Source organism: Anguilla anguilla, chromosome 16, assembly GCF_013347855.1.
Source record: "Anguilla anguilla isolate fAngAng1 chromosome 16, fAngAng1.pri, whole genome shotgun sequence".
Classification (NCBI taxonomy): domain Eukaryota; kingdom Metazoa; phylum Chordata; class Actinopteri; order Anguilliformes; family Anguillidae; genus Anguilla; species Anguilla anguilla.
The window spans coordinates 35454211-35478861 of NC_049216.1; the positions used below are offsets into that span (position 1 = coordinate 35454211).

Here is a 24651-nt window from a genome sequence, read left to right on the forward strand (position 1 = left end):
AACCGCCTCACTGCGCATATAACCGCCTCACTCTGCGCATATAACCGGCTCACTCTGCGCATATAACCGCCTCACTCTGCGCATATAACCGGCTCACTCTGCGCATATAACCGCCTCACTCTGCGCATATAACCGGCTCACTCTGCGCATATAACCGCCTCACTCTGCGCATATAACCACCTCACTCTGCGCATATAACCACCTCACTCTGCGCATATAACCGCCTCACTGCGCATATAACCGCCTCACTCTGCGCATATAACCGCCTCACTCTGCGCATATAACCGCCTCACTCTGCGCATATAACCGGCTCACTCTGCACATATAACCACCTCACTCTGCGCATCTCACTCTGCGCATATAACCGCCTCACTCTGCGCATATAACCGCCTCACTCTGCACATATAACCACCTCACTCTGCGCATATAACCAGCCTCACTCTGCGCATATAACCGCCTCACTCTGCGCATCTCACTCTGCGCATATAACCGCCTCACTCTGCACATATAACCGCCTCACTCTGCGCATATAACCGCCTCACTCTGCGCATCTCACTCTGCGCATATAACCGCCTCACTCTGCGCATATAACCGCCTCACTCTGCGCATCTCACTCTGCGCATATAACCGCCTCACTCTGCGCATATAACCGCCTCACTCTGCGCATATAACCACCTCACTCTGCGCATATAACCGCCTCACTCTGCGCATATAACCACCTCACTCTGCGCATATAACCGCCTCACTCTGCGCATATAACCAGCCTCACTCTGCGCATATAACCACCTCACTCTGCGCATATAACCGCCTCACTCTGCGCATATAACCGCCTCACTCTGCGCATATAACCGCCTCACTCTGCGCATATAACCGCCTCACTCTGCGCATATAACCGTCTCACTCTGCGCATATAACTGCCTCACTCTGCGCATATAACCGCCTCACTCTGCACATATAACCGCCTCACTCTGCACATATAACCACCTCACTCTGCGCATATAACCGCCTCACTCTGCGCATATAACCAGCCTCACTCTGCGCATATAACCGCCTCACTCTGCGCATATAACCAGCCTCACTCTGCGCATATAACCGCCTCACTCTGTGCATATAACCGCCTCACTCTGCGCATATAACCGGCTCACTCTGCGCATCTCACTCTGCGCATATAACTGGCGTCACATTCACAGGAAAAATTACGGTTTGGTCCGCGTGCTCGCGCCCGCCCTCGCTCTAGGCTCTCACACAGAAGGGATATCGGCCCAGGTCGATTTTTTACATTTGCGGGAAGCCGCGATAAGATCGAGGGGACGGATAAAGAGGTGATTCGTCTGTGTAACACAGTCGAGTCGCAACGCAACGCGGGCCGGACATCAAAAGAAGCAGGCATGAAAGAGCGCGGCCACATTTAGCAGAGGGAGATGGAAATACTTTTGAGGATTACTGTCATTACACTTCAAATGCTGTCCTCCCTTTGGCTGCTTGCTCGGCTCGTAATGAAACCCCAAAAAGGCCCAACTGATTTTTTTTTTGTGGTGAAATACAGACAAAGAGGATGAATGGAAAACGATTGCAGTGTTCCGAACATGAAAGCAGGTCAATCATCTCCTTTCGTAGGGACTGCAGTTTCACAGAACTGCAACATCACAGTGCTGGACCCATTATCGAAATCCTATTAACCATAGCACTAATACTAGTACTACTACAAATAATAGCAACAACTGCAGTCATCACAACAGCAACTATTATTATTGTTATTATTATAACTTTGATGACTGCCTGTTGCAATTTGTAGGAGTACTAGTATTGTTTGTTTTATTAATAGGATCTTCGGTTTTTCTTTCATTCAACAGTCCTATTGACATGGTCCGCGGAACTTGTGTATATACAATATTATTGAAATGCATTCCATGTAATTAAACATGTTTGTCAGATGAGATGCAAGGTTTGATGCCAGAATGCTATAACCCTGTAGAAACTCTGCCAGGTGAAGATAAAGAAATGACTTGACTTGCAAATAAATCAAAGTATTTTTTTACTTTTTTCCCAAAGCACAGTTTGAGGATTTATTCATAGTATGAGGTTTAAACCATATCTACACTATGCTCAGGGTTCATATTGTGTTGGTAGATGTGTAGACAAACTGTGTGTTTACTCTCCTTTGTACTTCTAAGCGAATCATGTTGGTAATAGGTCTTGGCGGTATATATGCTGGTGTGATACAGTAGCTTCAGTAGAGCTTTGCAACCTCAGCTATTTCCTGTCTTTGCCACGCCTCCCTCATGAATATTCATGATGAGCTGGCAAATGTCAGCGATGTCACGAAGTTACTGAGGACGACGGTGCTAAGAACACCGTTTATTAACCTGGGGATTGGCAGAGTTCTGTAATCTCCAGTCCCGCAATTCGCTAATGGTGTTTTAATCAGTCCTTGTTACTCGGTAACACTCGTTCAACGATGAACCTTGCTCTTGTGCACGGGGAAGGACTATTACGAGCAGCTCATTGACTTGGGAGGTCATTATTTGCTAGATGGGCTTGTACTATATGAGAGCTCCTACTGAACTCTGTGATTTCATAAGACGAGGATAACATCCCAGAATTCCTTTATCTTCGCAGCACCATTAACACTGGAGTGAGAGTGATTTGTGGTAATTAGTGGTGCTTAGCTTATTAAAATGTCCCATCATCGATCGCTGTTTAAGCCAGCCCTGTGGACCTTGTGCTGCTTTTACGACAGAAGATGGAGAGCTAGCTCTATTATTAATTACAAATACAATTCATAACCTTTATTTTTAAAATGCGGTTTTCATACACCAACTTAACCAAATGGAATGTGGTATTGCGTCATGAGGGCATTTTGCAGATGCTCTTATCCAGAGCGACTTGCACAGCCTTTGCTTTTTTGCCTTCATACAGCTGGATGTACGGCATGCTGAAGCAATTCAGGTTAAGGACCTGGCTCAAGGGTACGGTGGCAAGGATTCAAACCTGTACCACACTGCTGACCACCTGAGAGTTATCATGAGTTTTGATCTCATTGGTTCAGAGCGTCCAATCACAGCGAGTGCTCTGAAGGTGATGTGAATTGTGGTCTCATTGGTTCAGAGCGTCCAATCACAGCGAGTGCTCTGAAGGTGATGTGGAGTTGTGGTCTCATTGGTTCAGAGCGTCCAATCACAGCGAGTGCTCTGAAGGTGATGTGGAGTTGTGGTCTCATTGGTTCAGAGCGTCCAATCACAGCGAGTGCTCTGAAGGTGATGTGGAGTTGTGGTCTCATTGGTTCAGAGCGTCCAATCACAGCGAGTGCTCCCGTGGCATGTCGTCATCCTCGCGTTTTGAAGCCAGAATGTTTATCACAGATTCACGCTGCAGTGTAGCATAATGGGTTTGGGACTGGGCTTGTAACCTAAAGGTTGCAGGTTTGATTCCTGAGTAGGTCACTGCTGTTGTACCTGTAAGCAAGATACTTAACATACATTGCTTCAGTATATATCCAGCTGTATAAATGGATGCAGAAACAAAATTCAAAAGTCACTCTGTCTGCTGAATGCCTATAATGTGATGTTTGAGGATGAAGAGGAGTCCCTTCCCTGTGGCTCTGACAGGGTTCACTTCCACTGATGAGTTCTTATTGAATAAGAGGCAGCAGACCTGAGAGGGCTGGTTGGTGTGTAGGGTCTGATGATCTTTTGAAAGTATTACTATGAAGCTGTCCCTGTCAGTCTGGCCAGCACCAGGGGGGTGGGGGAGAGATATCGGCAAGCGGAGGAGCGGCGATGGAAGATATTAGCTAACGGCGCTGAGAGGTATCGGCTTACAACCTTAAGCTAACGTAATGGGGTGACATAGCTCAGGTGGTAAGAGCGGTTGTCTGGCAGTCGGAGGGTTGCCGGTTTGATCCCCACCTTGGGGTGTCGAAGTGTCCCTGAGCAAGACACCAAACCCCTAACTGCTCTGGTGAATAAGAGGCATCAATTGTAAAGCGCTTTGGATAAAAGCGCTATATAAATGCAGTCCATTTACCATTTACCAGGTATCGGTTAGCAGAAATGGGAGATATCGGCCATCGGTGGTGGGTAATGAGAAAGGGAGTGACGTGGCTGACTGTATAACACACACACGCGCCCGCACACACGCACACTCACACACACACACACACACACACACACACAAACACACGCACACACACACACACTTTTTCCATCCTGAGCAAAAATAGAGAAATTCAAAATGAAGTGTAACACAATCTGGGGACAGGCTTCAGTCTGGATGCAGTTGTTTCAAAGCTTCTTTTACCCATAATTCATTTCCTCCATTGCTTTCATGCTCTCTCCATCTCTCTCTCTCCCTCTCTATCCCCCGCATCTCTTTCTCTCATTCTTATTAATTAAATTAAAATCTTAAAAATAGGTCTTTGTGGTGAGCTTCCCCACTGAGCTCTACACCAGAAGTATAAGCAGAATCCGGAGATAGGAGGGAAATGGAGGTCCAGCAGCTCGCTGGCTTTAATTGCATTCCAGATCAGCTAATTTAGATGAGAAGTTATCCACTGTCCCTCACACAAAAAAGTTAATGGAATCTTAATTGCTTATAGAAATGAATGCAATTTGAGGGGAGAGGATTCAAATCTCTGAACGAAACAAGGAAAAGAAGAAGCACTAAATTAAATAAATTGAATGGTGCTCAGCATCTCAAATGAACTAATGAATCTGTTATAAAACTTCATGGCTCTTTATCAAGTGTAGATTTGTTGCCTTTTCTCGTCCCATATCAACAGAGAGACGCCCAGACGATGAGCAGAGGAAGACCATGCTGTGGGCCCGGCCGTGTTTGATGAAGGTGAACTATGACCCTGGAGCTGCTTGCACTGACGTAAGTCTGTTAATAACAGCAAAAACATCAATATAATAATAATCATAATCATCATCATCATCATCATACTTAGTCTTCATCATCATCATCATCTATTTACCCTTAACACCCTTAATGGTGAAATACAATGCTATCTATATAACGTCACGCTGAGAACATCTATAAGAAAAGAGGGCGTATTTATGAAAACAGGAATACACGACCCATCAGGTGGTGTGTATTATTAGGAGTGGACTTGCTAGCCACTCACAGGAACACTTGCCCCTCTGAACACAGAACACATGTCTACCCAGCAAACCAAAGGGAAGATATTCCAGTTCCTCAATGAGATTCAGACAGGCTGTGACATCCCGGCTTATCTGTGCCAAACCGGAAGAAAATATTTCCACAAAAATAACTGGATCAGCTCGGTTTTGAATGGGAGCCATTGATTGGGTACACCAGTCTGTCTCAAACCTGTGTGAGCAGCCCTGGAAAAACCATGTGACCAAAAGTGTCTGGACATGCCTTGGTCTGGGGCTGTTATTCATGGTTTGGTTTAGGCTCCATTGTTCCAGTGAAGGCAAATTTTACAATGACAATGGGGAAGGCCCTTTCCTGTTTCAGCATGACAGTGCCCCTGGGCACACAGTGAGGTCCATATAGAAGTGATTTTGTCGAGAATGTTGTGGAAGAAATTGACCGGCCTGCACAGAGCCCTGACCTCAACCCCATCCAACACCTTTGAGATCAGTTGGAAAGCCAACTATGAGCCAGGCCTAATCGCCCAATCAGTGCTCGACCTCACTAATGCTCTTCAGGCTGAATGGAAGCAAATCCCTGCAGCTATGCTCCAACATCTAGCATAAAGGCTTCCCAGAAGAGTGGAGGTTGTTATCGCAGTAAAGGGTGGACCTACTCCATATTAATGCCCATAATTTTGTACGAGATGTTGGATGTCAGGTGTCCACATACTTCTGACCGTGTAGTGTGTGAGGTTAGGCAGAGTAGAGCAGCTTCTCTGTGGGGCTGCAGGTTATCGGAGGCAGTTAAAGTCTCTGGTTTCCCCAGGTTTAAAGCTTGGACTGCGTTTTGTCCCCCCGACATGGAAAATGTGTTCCAGAAGTAATTATCCGGAGATACGGAGGTGGAACCTAGCGCCTGGCCTGCTGTTTCTCCACAGGTACGTTACTTCTAAAGCTTCTGAGGCTTTCGGTGGGTAACGATGCCGGGCTGCACTGGTGCATGTTCAAGTCTCTGCCAAAAAAAAAAAAGAAGAAAAAATAAATCGCTGTGCTGGATGTGCTTTTCTGCCAAGTGCTGGCTTGAATACCTACCAGAAAAAAAAAAACACTTTTAAGCTTCTTTGAAAAAAAGAATCTTCTGTCCCGCTTTCTTTAACAGAGTGAAGTGTTGGAGTTAGCGGACGGTTGCCGATGATAATGACGGAAATTGACTGCAGGTGTGTGTGAGCACCAAGCTGCTCTGTTTGGCTGTTTCAGGCACAGAGGCAACACTGTTCTCAGCTCTGAGGCGGGGTGCTGTACACGGAAAGGGAAATTCATTTATGTTTTTTATTTTTTATTTTTTTTGTCTGAGGGTTTTGTCTGAGAGTACAAACTAAAAAAAATCACTTTTGAAAAATCAGCGATTGGGTGGGGGGGCGGGGGGGAGGGAAGGGGGTGTGAATGAGGGGGGTGTGGGGGGGTGTTGGTGGGGGGGAGCGGGCAGAGCATGAAAGAGGGGAGGGGGGGGGTGGGGGGGTGGGGAAATTGATGGACAGGAGTGGGGGGCCGGGGGAGGGCGGGGGATTGATAGACAGGAGTGGGACTATGACAGTCTGCGAGCCTTGGCCTGTGAAGAGCATGGAGGAGAAAGAGAGAGAGATAGAGCGAGAGAGTGAGAGAAAGAGAATGAGGAAGAGACGGCAGAGGTCGGCAGGGAGGGGGCAACCCGCCGCGATCATTGACAGGAAGTGACGGCGCGGTTTAAATGCCAATTTCCATATTTTTCTGCATGGTTTCCCGGTCAGCTTGGTCACTGCAACATCCCCAGACAGGGCGGTGACGTGGTCCTCACACACACACACACACACACACACACACACACACACACATACACACGGACGCACACACACACACACACCCCTACCCACACACACCTTCTTAGCTGTCCATCGTGTCCGATGATGATGCTTGCTCCGAGGGGGAGGGGGGGGGCCTTCAGCGCACACACGGACGCACACACACAGACACACACACACACCCCTACACACACACACACACACACATGTGCACGCATGCACACACGCATACACACACTCACATACACACATACACACACACACTCACACACATACACACACACACACTCACACACACACACACACACACTTAGACACACACACACATATACACACACACACGCACTCACACACACATCACAGAGGTTAATTCGAGGGCTGGCGGAATGTTCCAGACCTTCAGTGTAATAGATGAGGTTATAAACAGCAGCTTAAATCACTTCCCATCTCTCCACACACTCACTTTCTGGGGTCACACTCATTCCATCCTTTACTCAAGGGCCTGACCACTGTGTGTGTGTGTTAGTGTGTATGTGTGTGTAGGTTTGTGTGTGTGTGTATGTGTGTGTAGGTGTGTGAGTATGTGTGTATGTATGTATGTGTGTGTGTGTGTGTGTGTATGTATGTATGCGTGTGATTTTGTGTTCTGTATGTGTATGGCCTGGTTATGTGCATATAGTTGGTGTTTCATTTCTGTGTTTTTGTGTTTGTTTTTTATGTCCTGTTGCATGATTATAACACTATAATTTCAGTTTCATGGTTCATCAAGCTCGGTGGTCGAAAATCGAGGTTTGGAAAATAAAAGTCCTCCTCAGTAATCTTTTTCCATTTTTTGCTAATTAGCACAATTCTTCAGCCAGGAGGTAGAACTAATTTGTAAAATCAGCTGACAGAGTTCATGGGTGGAAGGCTTTTACTTTCTGACCCCTGGACTTTCCACCTCTGATCCAGCTGAACAATTAATTTCAGTGGTAGATTTTATTTTTTATTTTTTTTGAACACAAGACATTGTTTTGGCCCCAGCTGTTTGGTCATTCAGTACGTTCTGTACATTCAGGCGACTGTAAATAACGTAAAAAGAATGTTCGTCATCAGTCGTGGAGACTACCATCTCCTCTGCGTGTCAGATCATCGTCATATAAATGCTTGAGTGATATTATTGTGAGTGATTTGGAAAACATGGCCGGTGTTGAACCTTAACGGCCATTTTAGGTAATGAATCAAAGTGCTTGATGCGTGCTGTAAGGTGACTACCCACTGCGTGCTGAAGGTGACTGTGTACATAGACTCAGTTTATTGGCTACATCCCTCAGTATGGTGGATTTTATGTGCGGTTTTATCTGCATGTGATTTTATGTGCAGTCGCGAGCGCTCCACACACGAAAGCGGCCGTCCGCTTTGCGCTTTCGCTTCGTTGACACGGGAAAAGGAAAGCTGCTGTTCAGGGTGGGAAATAAGGTCATTTTGGAGATATCGGTCCTGGTGGGTCTCTGCGGTGTAAGAGTAAATCTGAAGGGTAAATTTGAGGTGACGTTCTAATGGAATCCTGCATATTGATGTCTTGTCATATACGTTTGCGGTGGTGAGTGAAAGGGAATGCTTAACGTTTTTTTTACGCAGCAGTTGAGCCTCTGGTCTGAGGATGATGACGGTTACGGATGAAGGGTCCATCGCATTCTCTGTGTGCTGCGTGTCCGTGCGTTGGTCAGACCTGCAGCGTTTCCTGGTTCACGCGCGCGGTCCCAGCACGATCAGGCTCAAGGACCGCAGCCATGGTGACGCGCGCACTAGAGCACTCTGGGGGTTGCGGTTCCTAACCGCGTCAGGTCCACGTCCGGCCGTCGACGCTCTTTGCTCGTCTCAAACGTTAATTTATCCGTCTCCTGTTGTGTGGCGTTTTGAATCTGGTTTCAGAAAACAGAATGACTTTGTGTCCATGCAGAGGGGTAGCAACTGGGCACTTTCACAACAAGGTGAGCATCCAGGCAATTAAAGGGTTAAAAAAAAGAAGAGAAAACAAGTTGGTGAAATAGGCTGAAATACCCAGCCCCTTATGAATGGTGGAAAATGCGGCTTTTTTATGATGGTGTGCATCATTGAAGCTGACAAAATGTAAAAAGTGTTTGGAGGACCCCATTAAATATGCATGATACTAGGATTCCAAGGTAGGAGAAGACAAGAAAATCCATCATTTGGTTTTGAAAAATGTTGCTGCGACATTAGGAGATAAATATTTATATCAAGTTGCGTTTTAGTGGCGGGTGCGACACCGGCAAATTGAAGGGACGTCAGCGGGAGGATGTTTTATTAAATGAAATGTGATCTCGAGGCATCCCGCCCCCCACTCCCCCGCTTTTTGAAATGTATTAATTATGCAAAGAGGTGTGTGGCGTGGCGGAATAGGCGTGTTGTTTTTCCCGTGTGTGTGTCGCTGAGGTTCTAGTGTGAGATCATCCGTCCCATTTTGCACACGGGGGCTGATTTGATGCTGTCTGTTCCGTTTGATATCGGACAGGGTTTAGTTGGGTTCTGTTTGATATCGGACAGGGTTTAGTTGGGTTTGATATCGGACAGGGTTTAGTTGGGTTCTGTTTGATATCGGACAGGGTTTAGTTGGGTTCTGTTTGATATCGGACAGGGTTTAGTTGGGTTCCTTTTGAAATTGGACAGGGTTTAGTTGGGTTCCTTTTGAAATTGGACAGGGTTTAGTTGGGTTCTGTTTGATATCGGACAGGGTTTAGTTGGGTTCCTTTTGAAATTGGACAGGGTTTAGTTGGGTTCCTTTTGAAATTGGACAGGGTTTAGTTGGGTTCCTTTTGAAATTGGACAGGGTTTAGTTGGGTTCTGTTTGATATCGGACAGGGTTTAGTTGGGTTCTGTTTGATATCGGACAGGGTTTAGTTGGGTTCCGTTTGATATTGGACAGGGTTTAGTTGGGTTCCTTTTGATATCAGACAGGGTTTAGTTGGGAAGGTGTGACGAGATGAAAGTCTCCTCCTAATTTGTAGTTTTCTGTGCAAATCGACTCTCTGGTCTGTTTTTGTTTGTCTGGCTGCGTGGTGCCCGTGTCTCTGAATCTGTGGTGGTTCTTGTTTTCCCTGTCTCACGCATGCCTGTCTTTGAAGAGGAAGCTGCGGGGCTTAGGACCGAAAGGCCCTCAGCGTCTCAGAGGAGAGAGGGGGGGTTTAACCTTGGCGGTGCCCCCCTACCGGCGGGGGCGTCCGAAAAGCTCGGCGAGGTGGGAGACGAGCGTGGGAACGAGGTGCAGTAAATGGTCCTCTGACTGACAGCTGTCAATCACCATCACGGGGGTGAATTTTAGGGTGTCCTGAGAATTAGATGCGGGGCACGGGGTTGCCTGAGAAACCAGCGCTAGCTGCCTTATAGACGCCGTGGCAGACAAGTATAAAAATTAAAAAATACCCTAGCTTGTGTCCTTCAGGACTGTGGTTATGCATTTACTTCAAGATTGAGAAAAACATACTGCCATCCCAGTCTTTATATAGGTGTTGGTGTTATAGGGGAATTTAAATGTAAAAAAAGGAAAAACCCACGCATTGCTTCATTGCTTTAATTTATTAAACTATTATACACATGCTTTTGCCCACGGGGTCTTCATCGGGTCATGTATACATGCATGATACGGTATCTGCATACCTGAGCTGCTTTAAGACCTGAGGGTGGAAGTGTTGTTTGTGTGATAGCTTAGTAAGCGGGACGGATGAGGGGCAGTGTCTGGGGGTTTCTTCATTCTTTCAGCTCGTTTAGCTCCACGTGTGTTACGCGCTCGCCGGCCTCGGTGCGATACGAGCCGCGCAATTCTGAGGTATCTAAAGGTTTAATCCTGAGTGTGGACAGAGTGCTGCTCCTGACTTACTATACCTACAGTACATTATACTACCAAAACCCAGCTACCTAATCATCATGCTATGAGTGTGGCACCTGACAGACCCCTCCCTGAGGTCAGACACTCACAGAGGACCCCTCCCTGAAATCAGTCAGGCACTCACAGAGGACCCCTCCCTGAGGACAGGCACTCACAGAGGACCCCTCCCTGAAATCAGTCACTCACAGAGGACCCCTCCCTGAAATCAGTCAGGCACTCACAGAGGACCCCTCCCTGAAATCAGGCACTCACAGAGGACCCCTCCCTGAAATCAGTCAGGCACTCACAGAGGACCCCTCCCTGAAATCAGGCACTCACAGAGGACCCCTCCCTGAAATCAGTCAGGCACTCACAGAGGACCCCTCCCTGAGGACAGGCACTCACAGAGGACCCCTCCCTGAGGACAGGCACTCACAGAGGACCCCTCCCTGAAATCAGGCACTCACAGAGGACCCCTCCCTGAAATCAGTCAGGCACTCACAGAGGACCCCTCCCTGAAATCAGGCACTCACAGAGGACCCCTCCCTGAAATCAGTCAGGCACTCACAGAGGACCCCTCCCTGAGGACAGGCACTCACAGAGGACCCCTCCCTGAAATCAGGCACTCACAGAGGACCCCTCCCTGAAATCAGTCAGGCACTCACAGAGCACCCCTCTCTGAGGTCAGGAAACGAAAGAGATCGAAGAAAGATGCAGAGATAAAATGACAGTTGCAAAAAAAAAAAAAACATAGTTGGAGACAGAAAACGCGCCTGGCACAGAGGAATGGGTATAATCACACAGAGGAAATGGCTGGTCAGATTGCACGTCTCCACGGAAGCCACAGCTCTTTTCTCCCACCAATCACAGCTGTCAAAGAACTGTCATTAGCGCTGTGATAAAACCACTCTGAGTGCATACTCAGGACGACCCGATTCCCGTCTGTCCGCTATCAAAGAATGTATAATGCTGTGTACTGCGGGAGCAAAGCAAAGAAGTGTCAAAGATTTATTTGAATGCTGTTCCTCTCTCGCTGTCCTCTGGAACGTCATCTCAGATATATATGTATAAAAAAAGTTTGCCCACTCATTTTTCCCAGGATTTTTTCTAAGCTCTGGGCTAAGAACGTTTTGTAGTAGAGTGAAATTTTTGCCAAATATTCTACAGGAGCAGCTGAAGGCAATGCTTTGGTAAACAAACTTGCAAAAAGTGTTCTACCTTACACAGATCGCATTTAGCATTTACATTTAGCCGGTACTGATGCTCTTAGCCAGAGTGACTTGCTCATCTTAATTATTTAATTTATTTTAGTTACCACCCATTTTAACATCTGAATACTTGTAATACTTATTTACTTAAATACATGCTACAGTATATACTAGGGTACAGCAACAGTGCCCAAGCTAGGATTAAAGCAACCTTCAATGTACAGTTTTGATCCCAAATCATTAAACTACCAAACCCAGCTACCTAATCATTATACTACTAAACCCAGCTCTTTAATCATCATACTACCAAACCCAACTACCTAATAATTATACTACCAAACCCAGCTCCCTACCTGTTGTTATGCTACTTGGCTGTTCCTGCTTTTGGACCTACAGGCTCAGTAAAGACATGCAAAGCTATTTTAATCCCCAGGTGCATCCTGGGATATCAAATTTCAGCTGACCTGCCTTTATAATTTGATATCCCAGGATGCACATCTACCACCTGCCCCTCCCTCCCATGTCCCAGGATGCTCCTCTACCACCTGCCCCTCCCCCCCATGTCCCAGGATGCACCTCTACCACCTGCCCCTCCCCCCCATGTCCCAGGATGCACCTCTGCCACCTGCCCCTCCCCCCCATGTCCCAGGATGCACCTCTACCACCTGCCCCTCCCCCCCATGTCCCAGGATGCACCTCTGCCTCTTATGTCCCTTCATGTTTTTTTTGCCAGGCGACCAGCCTCGACCCCTCGCCGGCTGTTTCCCCTGGCAACATCGGCGCTGCGGCGCCTGCGCCCTGCGCGTGGATTAATCGCCAGGCCCGTCCCCCTTAATGGTCCCCTCCCGTACGTTTCCAAAAGTAAATAAAGTCTGACTCGGCGCTTCCCCGATCCCGGGCCGGCTCCATCCGGCCGCCTCTCTCCTGGAAGAGCGGCGCTTGAAATACGCCCTCCTCAATCACAGGGACGGCTGATAAAAGTGAGTAATGCTGCCTGGCTAACGGGACGGGTTCGCCCTCGTATTTCAGAGATCGGGGGGGGGATATCGGGGGGGGGGGGGATTAAAGCTCGGAGGGGCGGCGGCGATAAAGCCTGCTCGGGCCGCGCTGCAGATCTGGCGCCGTAACGACCTTCTGAGGACCGGATGAAGAAGCAAATAAAACGCCTGCGCTGCGCGGTCCTCATCTGTCATCCTGCGAAACTGTGCATAGTGAGGAGAGCACCTGGCACAGAGGATGATTTGGGCTAAGGGAGGTGTGTGTGCGTGTGTGTGTGTGTGTGTGCATGTGCACCTGTGTGTGTGTGTGTGTGTGCATGCGTGTGTGTGCTTGTATGTGCTTGTGTGTGCTTGTGTGTGTGTGTGTGTGTGTGTGTGTTTGTGTGTCTGTCTGTGCATATGTATCTGTATTTGAAATTAGAGTAAAATTTGAGGACTGGCCCTTTAAGAGAAGCTTGAGGAGAGCAGCTCCTGCCCTGCGCGTTCTTGTTGATGGTGCATTTGGATATTCATGCTCTTAACCTCTTCAAATGAAGTGTGAGGGGCTTAGCTTAATTAAATTTACTTGTTTGATATCGTCACGCTTTTTTGAATACCGATCCCATGTTGCACAGCATGGTGCTCAGTTTCACTTGATTCCGAGAAATAATTAGCTATATCTTCACTTTAAAGAACATGCTACATTCCAGTGCAGCCCAGACCCCAAGCTACTAAATATGTATGACGTGAGGAAGTACAAAAATGCAACTAATCAATGATAACTAATTTACAATTTAACCAACAAGACCTAGCTGGCATTGAGCTAATTTGTTATACACTGACTCTTGAGACCTTTCCTCCAAAAAGTAATTATTTAGTGTAATTCAAATCGTTATCTTAATTAGTGCAGCAACAATAGCTCATTCTAATATGAGGAGGCGGTGTTAAAGCAGGCTTATTTTTTTATTTATTTTTGAATCACAATACGAAATAGTGGGTGCACAGCACTACAATTCATGTTTATGGGGAAACCCATAGATGTTCACATCCCCTTATTGACATGAAAACACACTGTTATAATATAGCATATGGACTACAAATATACTCAAAGAAGATTGACCTTATTTGCTAAGCAGTGTTTATTTTGTGTGTGTGAGTGTGAGTGTGAGTGTGAGTGTGAGTGTGAGTGTGAGTGTGAGTGTGAGTGAGTGAGTGAGTGAGTGAGTGAGTGAGTGAGTGAGTGAGTGAGTGAGTGAGTGAGTGAGTGAGTGAGTGAGTGAGTGAGTGAGTGAGTGAGTGAGTGAGTGAGTGTGTGTGTGTGTGTGTGTGTGTGTGTGTGTGTGTGTGTGTGTGTTCGGGGGCAGGCCCTAAATGAAGCCTGTTGTCCTAGTTCTGCAGCCAGTCAGGATTATAAAGGACAGCGCTGGCAGAAGGTCCTCATAAAGTGTTACAGCAGAAAGTGCTGACGAGGCTGATTCTGAGGCCCCCAGGCACTTGTACCTGCCCCCCCCCCCCCACCAACCTCCCTACCCCCCCGTGTATTATACCCGCACCTCCACCTCCAGCTCCTGCCTGATCCTCACAGGGTTACAATGTCAGTGTCCCAAAATTGAATTGTTCTTCTGCCAAAAGTAGACGTCCCCCACAAAAGCCGTGTATTGATTTAAACATCAAGCTTTTTTTCTTTTCTTTTTACTTATCATTCAGAGGGGTTTTTAAAAAAAAAAGGGGGGGGGGAAGAAAGACAAAGAGAAGCCTTTGTTCTCTGCGGGACGGGCGGCCGATTTCGAGGACGCGCCCCCCGCCCCGCTGCCTGGTTCCCTCACTTTGCCTCAGAGAAGCTCAGTGGAAAAGTCCCGCAGAACGAAGGCCATCACCGGCCATCTCCGCCCAGCCTGGGGGGAGACGCTCCCAGGTGCATCTTCCCCTCCACTTCCCCTCTCAGTATCGCAGCTTCCTGTGATGTGCCTGCAGCCACGAGAGTTTCTGATAGAAGTTTCTGGTAGCATCTGGGGATGCCCGGGTGGCGGGTGCCCGGGTGGTGGGGGGCTCAGGTGCTGAGAGGCTCGGGTGGTGAGAGGTTCGGGTGGTGGGGCTCGGGTGGTGAGAGGTTTGGGTGGTGGGGCTCGGGTGGTGAGAGGTTTGGGTGGTGGGGCTCGGGTGGTGAGAGGTTCGGGTGGTGGGGCTCGGGTGGTGGGGCTCAGGTGCTGAGAGGTTCGGGTGGTGAGAGGTTCGGGTGGTGGGGCTCGGGTGGTGAGAGGTTCGAGTGGTGAGAGGTTCGGGTGGTGGGGCTCGGGTGGTGAGAGGTTCGGGTGGTGGGGCTCGGGTGGTGAGAGGTTCGGGTGGTGGGGCTCGGGTGGTGAGAGGTTCGGGTGGTGGGGCTCGGGTGGTGAGAGGTTCGGGTGGTGGGGCTCGGGTCGTGAGAGGTTCGGGTGGTGGGGCTCGGGTCGTGAGAGGTTCGGGTGGTGGGGCTCGGGTGGCGAGTGCTCGGGTGGCGGGTGGCGGGAGGTGGGGGCTCGGTTGGCGGGAGGCTCGGGTGGCAGGAGGCTCGGGTGGCGGGTGCTCGGGTGGCGGGTGGCGGGAGGTGGGGGCTCGCTTGGTGGGGGCTCGCTTGGCGGGTGCGGGCTCTTCAATAAAGCCGTATCGCCCTCGGGCTTATGGCAGGCGGCTCTGGCGGGACGGATGGTCGCCGACGCGTCCGTGAATCAAAGAGCTGATAATATAAGAGTCAGGAGCGCTCACTGCGCTAGGAGGGGGCGCTAGCAGGAACGCGTGCGCCCGCTAGGATTTAGAGGCTGTCGCACGGAGACACTTCTTGACACACTACAAATAGCGAGACAACAACGGACAAACAACAAACGCAAACAAATCATGACACAACAAGATAGATTTTTTTTTGTGGATGTACTATAAATTTTCCCCCGTAGATTTGTAAGTATAAAGAAAATGAATCTGCTTTTTCAGAAAGTTTGATACCAAGCCCTGTGGAAAACAACTATAAAACAAATACCTGTGTGACTGCCTCTGGTTTACTGGTGTACTTTTTTTTTAGCAAAGCATGTCATGCTTCTGCAAAAGTGAGCAAATGATCTTAAACAGGCCAGTCATATTGACCTTGCATAAATAAATGTTTATGTAAGAAAGGCATCTACACTGTTTCACTGCAACAGTTATGTTTGCAGAATCGCAGGAGTTGAATCGCAGGAGTTGTATCGCCGGAGTTGAATCGCAGGAGTTGAATCACAAGAGTTGCATGACAGGAGTTGTATTGATACAGCAGCACTTGGAACTTGTGATACAGCGCATCGAGGGGCTGTATCGGCAGTGCACCGTGAGCAGAATAGACATCCCAAGACCTTCTCATCCTTTTACCGTGCATCACCAGATCGGCAGATTTTAGTGAAGCACAAACTCTTTCAGAGCGCAGGAGAGCTTTAGCTGCCACCAAGTACACGCAGGCTTACTATAGAAACTGGGTCAAATGAGGGATTTACACTGCAAACATTTCAGCTAAAACCGTTTGAATATTTCTGTGCTTATGCTATTACCATGGCACCAGGTGTGAATAATGAATTGATATATGACTTATTGCTGGAATCCTGAGCCTGACAAAAATAGATAATTGATGCACTGAAAGTTTTAATTTTCTGATTTATTGAACATGTATTATTTTAAAACATAATAGGACTTGTTTTATAACATAAATGTGCCAGTTTGTTTGCCTACTGTGCACCCCACCTAGAAATGCATGCCATATGATCCTAATTTATTTATTGATCCTTTTATTAAAAGACCATCTCTTTTAAATAATAAATTCAAAATAAAAGTCTCAACCAGGGGATTGCTCTCTGATTTCCCATTCTCAGCTGGGCACCGCTCTTATTTTGTCACCAGTCCCTGTCAGGCTGCTTTGGCTTCAGATGGTGCTGAGTGCATTTCAATCCCCTGGCCTATATAGATATTTGTACTTTAGTTCCCACCTCGTTGTCCAGCGAACCAGCCGGGGAGGGGTGGGGTGAGGCGGAGTAGGATCGGGGGGTGGGGGGTGAAGCAAAGGGGGGGGGGGGGGGGCGTGTTTTCACTCGGCTGGCGAGTGCCTCCCCCCCCCCCCGTAACGGTGAGTAAAGTGGGGGCCACTGACAGGGTTGATGTGCTAAGTGCACTGGTTCTGCACCGTGTAGGAATCATGTTGCCTCTGAGACTGCAGTGTGGAAGAGGATGAAGGAATTAAACCCCCCCATGCTCCCCACCCCCTCATGCTCCCCTCCCCCTCCCCCCATGCTCCCCCCCCCCCCATGCCTCCCCCCCATGCTCCCCACCCCCCCATGCTCCCCAATGCTCCCCAGCCCCCATGCTCCCCCCCCATGCTCCCCACCCCAGTGATTAAGCTGATGTTTTGTGATGAAGGTTATTTTGGAAGCACACAGATCATGTGATACTACAGAGTGATGGGCATAACGGTACTGAAACATCGCCCCCTACAGCACAGGAGGACTTTCCCCCCATGCTGTCCTGTGTAACTCAGCACGCACAGTGGCTGGTTACCACGGTAACATTTTTACTACACGAGCACGTTCTTCAGTCTTCATTCAGCTTCTTTGCTGATGTTCCCTCCTTTAAGTTTTTTTTGTTGTTGTTCTTTATCCAAATGTCAACAAACTTTTCAATGTCCAGACATTGATAAAAGTTTGCATGGGTTTGGTGGCTTAATAAATATCACTTTGGTCGGGCAACTACTGTTAGATAAAAATTCATGGGTTTTCGAAAGTGAGATTTTTATATTTTAACATATTTAATGCAGCTGTTGTCATCAGGGGAGAAAGGGCATCAGTGCAGAGCAGAGGGTCATTAAATCCGCAGCGTCTCATTGGCTGCTGTCCGAAAGTGTCCGGTTACAAAGCCCTGCAAGGGAATTTATATGGTAATTTTGATTATAAGGTAAATGCGGAGAGAAACCTGGACAGTATGAAAAACAAAGTCCACTGTTTGCGTTGTGAATTACGGTGTGGCTAGTTTACCATACATCTCCCACAAGAAAAAAAAAAGTCCTTTCGTCGCTGCTGTTAGCCAGCTAAGCTAAAATGGCGCTGGGCTCCGCTTGACTGGCGGGATGTAACGCTAAGTAAAGCGGCTCCAGGTTTCCAGCGCCGAGCGTGCGGATTAGAAAAATCACCTACCGGCCCAGTTACAGTCCGGACTGCACCAAATAACCGACCGATTAATGTGACGGAGAGGCGGAGGGTTGGAGGAAAGTCCCACAGCTAGAATCAGATTCCAGAAAAATGTATGTTTTAAAATTAATGTTTTATTAACGCCTTTAAAGTTTCCCGGTTCATATAAAAAATGAACTCAACTTATGTAAAAAAAAAAAAAATAAAATAAAAAATACAAATTTCCCGACTAATTAAAAATAAAATTGTTTGGCTATATAACTGCGTTTAAAATCACGCTGCCGTTTTACTGGTGTGATTCCTGAGAGAAGAGAGAAGACTGACTGAGAGAAGATGGAGAGGGAGGGAGGGATGGAGAGAGAGAGAATGAAGAAAATGGGACTTAAAGGGTTTTTTATGGAGGAGTGGAGGAACCCTCCCGGGGATGCTGGGCTGGACTGCAGTAAATGAGATGATTGCGGTCTCCATGCCCAAGACCTCATTACCTTAATGGAGAGCCATTCCTTCTGTCAGCCTTTCCTGAAAATCTCTTCTGACAAGATTGCTTTCCTGCCGACTAACCTAGCTTTACCAGATGGAGAGAGAGAGAGAGCAGGAGAGATGGAGAGGGAGAGAGAGCAGGAGAGATGGAGAGAGAGAGCAAGAGAGAGAGAGAGAGAGAGAGAGGGGGACAGTGGGAGAGAGAGGGAAGGAGGAAGGGGTAGGAGAGAGAGGGAGCAGGAGAGAGGGAGAGAGAGTGAGCAGGAGAGAGGGAGAGGGAGAGAGAGAGAGGGAGGGGGAGGGGGAGGGGGAGTGGGAGAGGTGCCGGCCGACTGGCTTCCTGAATTGCCGGGGAAGGTTTGAGCGTTAGGTGGTGTAATACGGTCTTGATTAGGACTCTGATTGGCTGTCAGAGCGAATAAAGTTTCTGGCAGTTGGGGTCTGGGTTTGAAACTGCGGACGCCGGAGGAAGCAGGCGCGGCGTGAGGAGAGCCAGGCCGAGTCCTGGAGACAGCGATCATTTGGGCAGTTTGTACAGGTGGGGGGAAATGGAGGAGGGGGGGGTTGGGGGGGGGGGGGACCGCACGGCCATCCCCAGCCTGTCAGTTAGCGTGTGGGGGTTGGTTGCCATACCTACCGCGAGGCTTAGGCGTGTGCGCCCCTCTGCCGACGGAAGGGGGGGGTGTGTCTCCGGCGCCACAGCGGCTGGCCCCGCCCAACGCGGCGGCCATGTTTGGTGTTTGGTTCCCACTGCTGTGAAGTTTAATAGAGGGTTTAATGGGGGGCATACCTGTGATATTCTGACATTAATTATGAATCAGGGGAGACGTGATCCAGCTGAGGGGCTCTTGTGTGTATGTCGTTTTTTTGGGGGGGGGGGCGGGGGGCGTACTTCCTGGATTTAAACGGGCGGGAGAGGGCTTCGACAGGAAGTGCTCTTTGCCGCGGCTGCGTGCGCCCCTGCCCCCGTATGTCACGCCGTACGGCTGCAGTTTGTCCCGCGCGGCTCAGACCGTGGGGTCAACCGTCTCCCTGACGACTCCCGGCTGTCAATCAATCTGCGCAGGCGTCTAAAACGGACAGACTTCAGGGAGCAAAAGAGGTGAAGGATGGAAACCGTTGAAACTGAATTTGTCTTAATGGTTCGAGATTCGGGCACCAGGCATGGTAACCCATGGTAACCCCAACTCTTGCCAAGAAGGTGTAGATGTGGAATAGACCCAACACTGCTCAACTACACCGCTTCTCTCCCCTGTCTGTCTGCAGTGGTTCAGGGGCTATACTACAATACTACTATACTACTGTCCATTGATTTGGCCCAGCCAGCTAAACTCTTCCCTGGCTCTTTGGTTGTTGTAGATGGTAGAATAAATGTAAACTACAGCAGTGCCTAAAATAACATATAAATAATAATAATAATAATAATAATAATAATAATATATTTAAATAAATAAATAAATACATTTAAAAAAATGTGACATGCTGGGTCAGTGAGTAACCTTTTATCTCCTGTTTTCTAGGCCGTGGTATCTGTAGTCGCTGTGATCTGTGTGTGCGTGTCAGAGACTATCCGCACTGCTACGGTGGCCCACCAGGCTGCTGAATGCACTCAGCTCGTTTAGAGATGGGGGGGGGGGGGAGCGGCGGCTGGAGAGGAGGGAATATTCCAGGGGCTCTGAAAGACCTTGACTGTTCTTTGTGTTTACTCTTTGATGGTACAAATATCCGTTCCCCCCCCCCCCCCCCCCACCCACCCGCAATCCAGCAGCTTTCCACTAAACAGTTTCTGGAAAAAAGTGATAAACGTGCTATCGTGACAGAACATTAAAGGAAAAACAAAACAAAACTCATCAGCAACTCCCTCGCGGTCGGACGGATATCTGATGGAAAGCAGGAGTTCATCCTCCTCTCTCTCTCCCCCCCCACACATGCTAACCCTCTCTCTAGGTTTCTTTTTTAATGAAAGTATTCAGCAGCGTCAAATTTGTTTGGGTACGAATAGCGCTGATGGCCAGCGGAGAACTGTAATCAGCCTGGAAACGTTTCTGCGCCGCAGACACAAGCTGCCTGCAGGACGTGCTCTTCCCCCCCCCCCCCTTTTTTTGAGCAGAATTAAGATATTTTCGCCCCCCGTGGCGCGGTCCGTAATTGGAGCTCGCGGTTCCTGGTTCGGAACGTCGGGTTTTAAACGCCTCGTATTTTACCCCCCCCCCCCCCCGCGGCACCGGGGCGGATCCGGGGAGCTCTCTGTGTTGTGCTTCGGGGGCGGGGGGGGGGGGGGGGCTCCTCTCGTGCCGACCGCGGTTAAATGATCCGCCATCATCATCCTGCCGCCATGTTAGCGCCAGTCTGTGTTCCCTCTCCCGCCTGCCCGCGCACCGCCATCAGTACTCATCTTCCCAACGGGCCGTTTCCCCGTCAGCGCACCCTCATCAGTACTCATCTTCCCAACGGGCCTTCTCCCCGTCAGCGCACCCTCATCAGTACTCATCTTCCCAACGGGCCTTCTCCCCGTCAGCGCACCCTCATCAGTACTCATCTTCCCAACGGGCCGTTTCCCCGTCAGCGCACCCTCATCAGTACTCATCTTCCCAACGGGCCTTCTCCCCGTCAGCGCACCCTCATCAGTACTCATCTTCCCAACGGGCCTTCTCCCCGTCAGCGCACCCTCATCAGTACTCATCTTCCCAACGGGCCGTTTCCCCGTCAGCGCACCCTCATCAGTACTCATCTTCCCAACGGGCCTTCTCCCCGTCAGCGCACCCTCATCAGTACTCATCTTCCCAACGGGCCTTCTCCCCGTCAGCGCACCCTCATCAGTACTCATCTTCCCAACGGGCCGTTTCCCCGTCAGCGCACCGTTATCAGTACTCATCTTCCCAACGGCCGTTTCCCCGTCAGCGCACGCCGCCAAGATTCAGGGCCGCCATCTCCGGGCGGAGCTGGAAATGTATGTCTGTACGTCTTTATATTTCTGTATTTCTATCTATCTATCTATCTATCTATCTATCTATCTATCTGTATATCTATCTATCTATCTATCTATCTATCTATCTATCTATCTATCTATCTATCTATCTATCTATCTATCTACCTATCTATCTATCTGTATATCTATCTGTCTGTCTGTCTGTCTGTCTGTCTGTCTGTCTGTCTGTCTGTCTGTCTATCTGTCTGTCAGTCTGTCAGTCTGTCTGTATATCTATCTGTCTATCTATCTGTCTATCTGTCTGTCTGTCTGTCTGTCTGTCTGTCTGTCTGTCTGTCAGTCTGTCAGTCTGTCTGTATATCTATCTGTCTGTCTGTCTGTCTGTCTGTCTGTCTGTCTGTCTGCCTGCCTGTCTGTCTGTCTGTCTGTCTGTCTGTCTGCCTGCCTGCCTGCCTGCCTGCCTGCCTGCCTGCCTGCCTGCCTGTCTGTCTGTCTGTCTGTCTGTCTGTCTGTCTGTCCATCTGTCCGTCTGTCCGTCCGTCTGTCTGTCTGTCTGTCTGTCTGTCTGTCTACACACACGTACATATATACATGCAGTGACCTCCAAACTTACTCACACCCTTGATAGAGAAAGACTTTTATAAAATAAACGATGCAAGACCTGACCTATATTATAATTAGGACATGGGAAAATATCCTACTTTAGTAACGCTTCAGTGTACTCGGCCAAAATAACACTTTTAAAATCAATGAGTGGACCTTTTGCCAATGCTTCATACATAATCCTTAAGGTCCTTTAAGATTCTGCACTCTGTGGTTGTGGACTGCCCTCTTTAATTGGAAATACAAATTTTCTGTCGGGTTCAAGTCCAGAGACTGAGAGGACCTTTGCAAAACGGTAGTTTTTCGGTCAGTTAATGGTAAACACCTCTTGTGCACGTTGTTTCTCAGGCAAGCTGAAATTCTTCGAGACACATTTGTGGGCAAAAACAAAAATCCTAGCACTACGCAGTATCCGTGTGTAAATAACGGGCACATCTGGGATGTGCTGCCTCGTATAACCAGTGAGTCGGGTAATGAGGTGGCGCTGGTGATGAATTCTGGGAAAACAAACAGAATTAAGGACATGAAGGTGAGACCAGAGCGGATTCTGACCCCCGAAGAGGAGGGACTATTATAGTGTGGGTCGTTGTGATTGGTCTGTTGTGATGACCTATGACCTATGACCTCACAGGGGTTTAGAGTGGGATAGCCTCCATTGCAGAGCCGCGGAGCAAAGTTTGGCTTCCTACATACTTTCTGACGGCTGTGGAAAACACACGAATAACCCGGAGATTGAATAAATTAAAGCTGCTGTTTCTTGGCAGAGTGCTATTTTTACTTGTAACCTTGTGTTACTGTCACTGCTGTGCGTTTCAATCGAGCCATCTGGGCCAGAATGTTAGCTGACAAAACTAACAACATTCTTCCCACCAGCATTGAATAAACTCATTGGCCTTTTAACTTATTTCAAATTTGAGATTAAAAAAAAAAGGAAATTCAAGTTAAATATTGAAATGGCAAAGCAGTAATAAAATCTTCATTTATTTCTCTGACCAAAGGGGACACGAGGAGCTTGTGTTTTTGTTATGAATTATTTATATTGAGCATAAACAATAATTAAAAATAATTAACGCTTTTATGAGTAGGGTTTTTTTTGTAATGTTTTCAAATTTATAAGTCAGTGTTCTCGAACTCCACTGCTTTCAGTTGGCATTAGTGATTAGTGACATCAGCATTCGAATATTTACATTCAGATCTAATCACATATTTGTGATCTCACACCTCAAAGGGTTAAAGTGCGGTTAGGTTAGCATGCTATCTGTGCCAGTGCATTTTGCTTCAGATTGCGTATAAAAGGATACAGCCTCTGCTATTGCTGCTAGCATTGCTGCCACTGCCGAGTGTCAGATAAAAGTGGTGTGTGGGATTCGCAGGTTATTGGGTTAGTCTCGGGGTATAAACTGCAGCATCACTCTTTCGCGCTCTGCCTTCCCAGACTCGTAACTCACACTTAAACATTTTATTTAGGAGTTCATTTATTTTTCAGAGACCGGTTACAGCCCCTACCGCATTTGGCAGCATTTAAAAAAAATTTTGCACCAGATTTTAGCCAGTTGGCCTTCCTCCATGTGCAGAAAAGCAGAGCAGGCTACAGTGTGATATGACGGGGCAGTAATGTCGACACAAGCACAGAAAACCGTCAAACATTTTTTAAAAATAAAATAAGGGGCCTCTGGAAAGAGCAGCAGTAGCTGTGTGGGGAGGAAATAAGGCTCGTTTTTTTTGGTGACCATCATCCTTTCCAGTCATTTTTTTTTTGGCACTCGATATTCACAGGGAGATGGCCGCTCTAAGCACAAAAAAAAAAACACGAAACCACAAACACAAACAGATGCCCATTGAGAGAGGGACACAGATGATCTAGGGCCTGGTTTTAGACGCGTTCTATCACAGTCAGGGCTGGAGTTACTGGCACCTTTGACGGTGTTATGTAACTGCTTAATCAGCCCCTTGTTTTATTGGACTACTGAGGGAGATAAGGACGTCTGTGGCAGAGCGTGGTGGTGGGGGGGGGTCGGGGAGGGAAGGGGGGGGAGGGGCGGGGGGGTAAAAGCGATGAATTACAGCCTGCTCTCAGCAGATGTTTTACAGCGTGCTGCGCAGAGAGAGTGCCGCCAGGTCCGCTAGCTTTATCGCCTGCCTGTTCCGTAAATGTAAATGTGAGGGAGAAAACTTTTACATCTCTGCGCCGTTTAATCCATCTGGGGTGAGGGGGTGAGGGGGTGGGGGTAGGGGGGGGGGAGGGGGGGTTGGGCAGGAATGAAGGACAGATCCTGGAAACAGAACAGTACATGGAGATGACCAAAGATAAATGCACAAATAAAAATTTTTAAAATGTCGAAGGAAAGGCTTTGAAAGACAGAAATCGTTTTTTTTTTGACGTTGATATAACATTTTGGGGATTTATGACGAGACTGATATCTTCATGATGATACCAAAAATAAAATATCAACCAGTCAATCATTAGATGCCAGAAAGATG

General features: G+C 48.2%; 1 protein-coding gene and 1 long non-coding RNA gene across 2 annotated transcripts; one reads left to right on the forward strand and one right to left on the reverse strand.

Moving 5' to 3' along the window:
- The first annotated feature begins 4802 nt into the window (after nt 1-4802).
- On the forward strand, nt 4803-6385 carry LOC118214782. The gene is made up of 3 exons (XR_004762681.1): nt 4803-4875; nt 5926-6037; nt 6259-6385. It is a non-coding gene; the product is annotated as an uncharacterized LOC118214782 (long non-coding RNA).
- An 8434-nt stretch (nt 6386-14819) lies between these two features.
- On the reverse strand, nt 14820-21513 carry LOC118215601 (basic proline-rich protein-like). Its single transcript, XM_035396500.1, has 2 exons — nt 21095-21513; nt 14820-15657 (listed from the first exon to the last, which is right to left on the reverse strand). Exons 1-2 carry the CDS (start codon nt 21511-21513, stop codon nt 14820-14822), a joined length of 1257 nt encoding a protein of 418 aa, XP_035252391.1.
- Nucleotides 21514-24651: the final 3138 nt, after the last annotated feature.

Coding starts and splice junctions, on each gene's coding strand:
- LOC118215601 (XM_035396500.1), bottom strand. CDS start 21,513: ATGAGTACTGATAACGGTGCGCTGACGGGGAAACGGCCCGTTGGGAAG. Junction 15,658..21,094: donor GGTGCGCTGACGGGGAGAAG/GCCCGTTGGGAA, acceptor CCGTCCCGCCAG/AGCCGCCTGCCATAAGCCCG.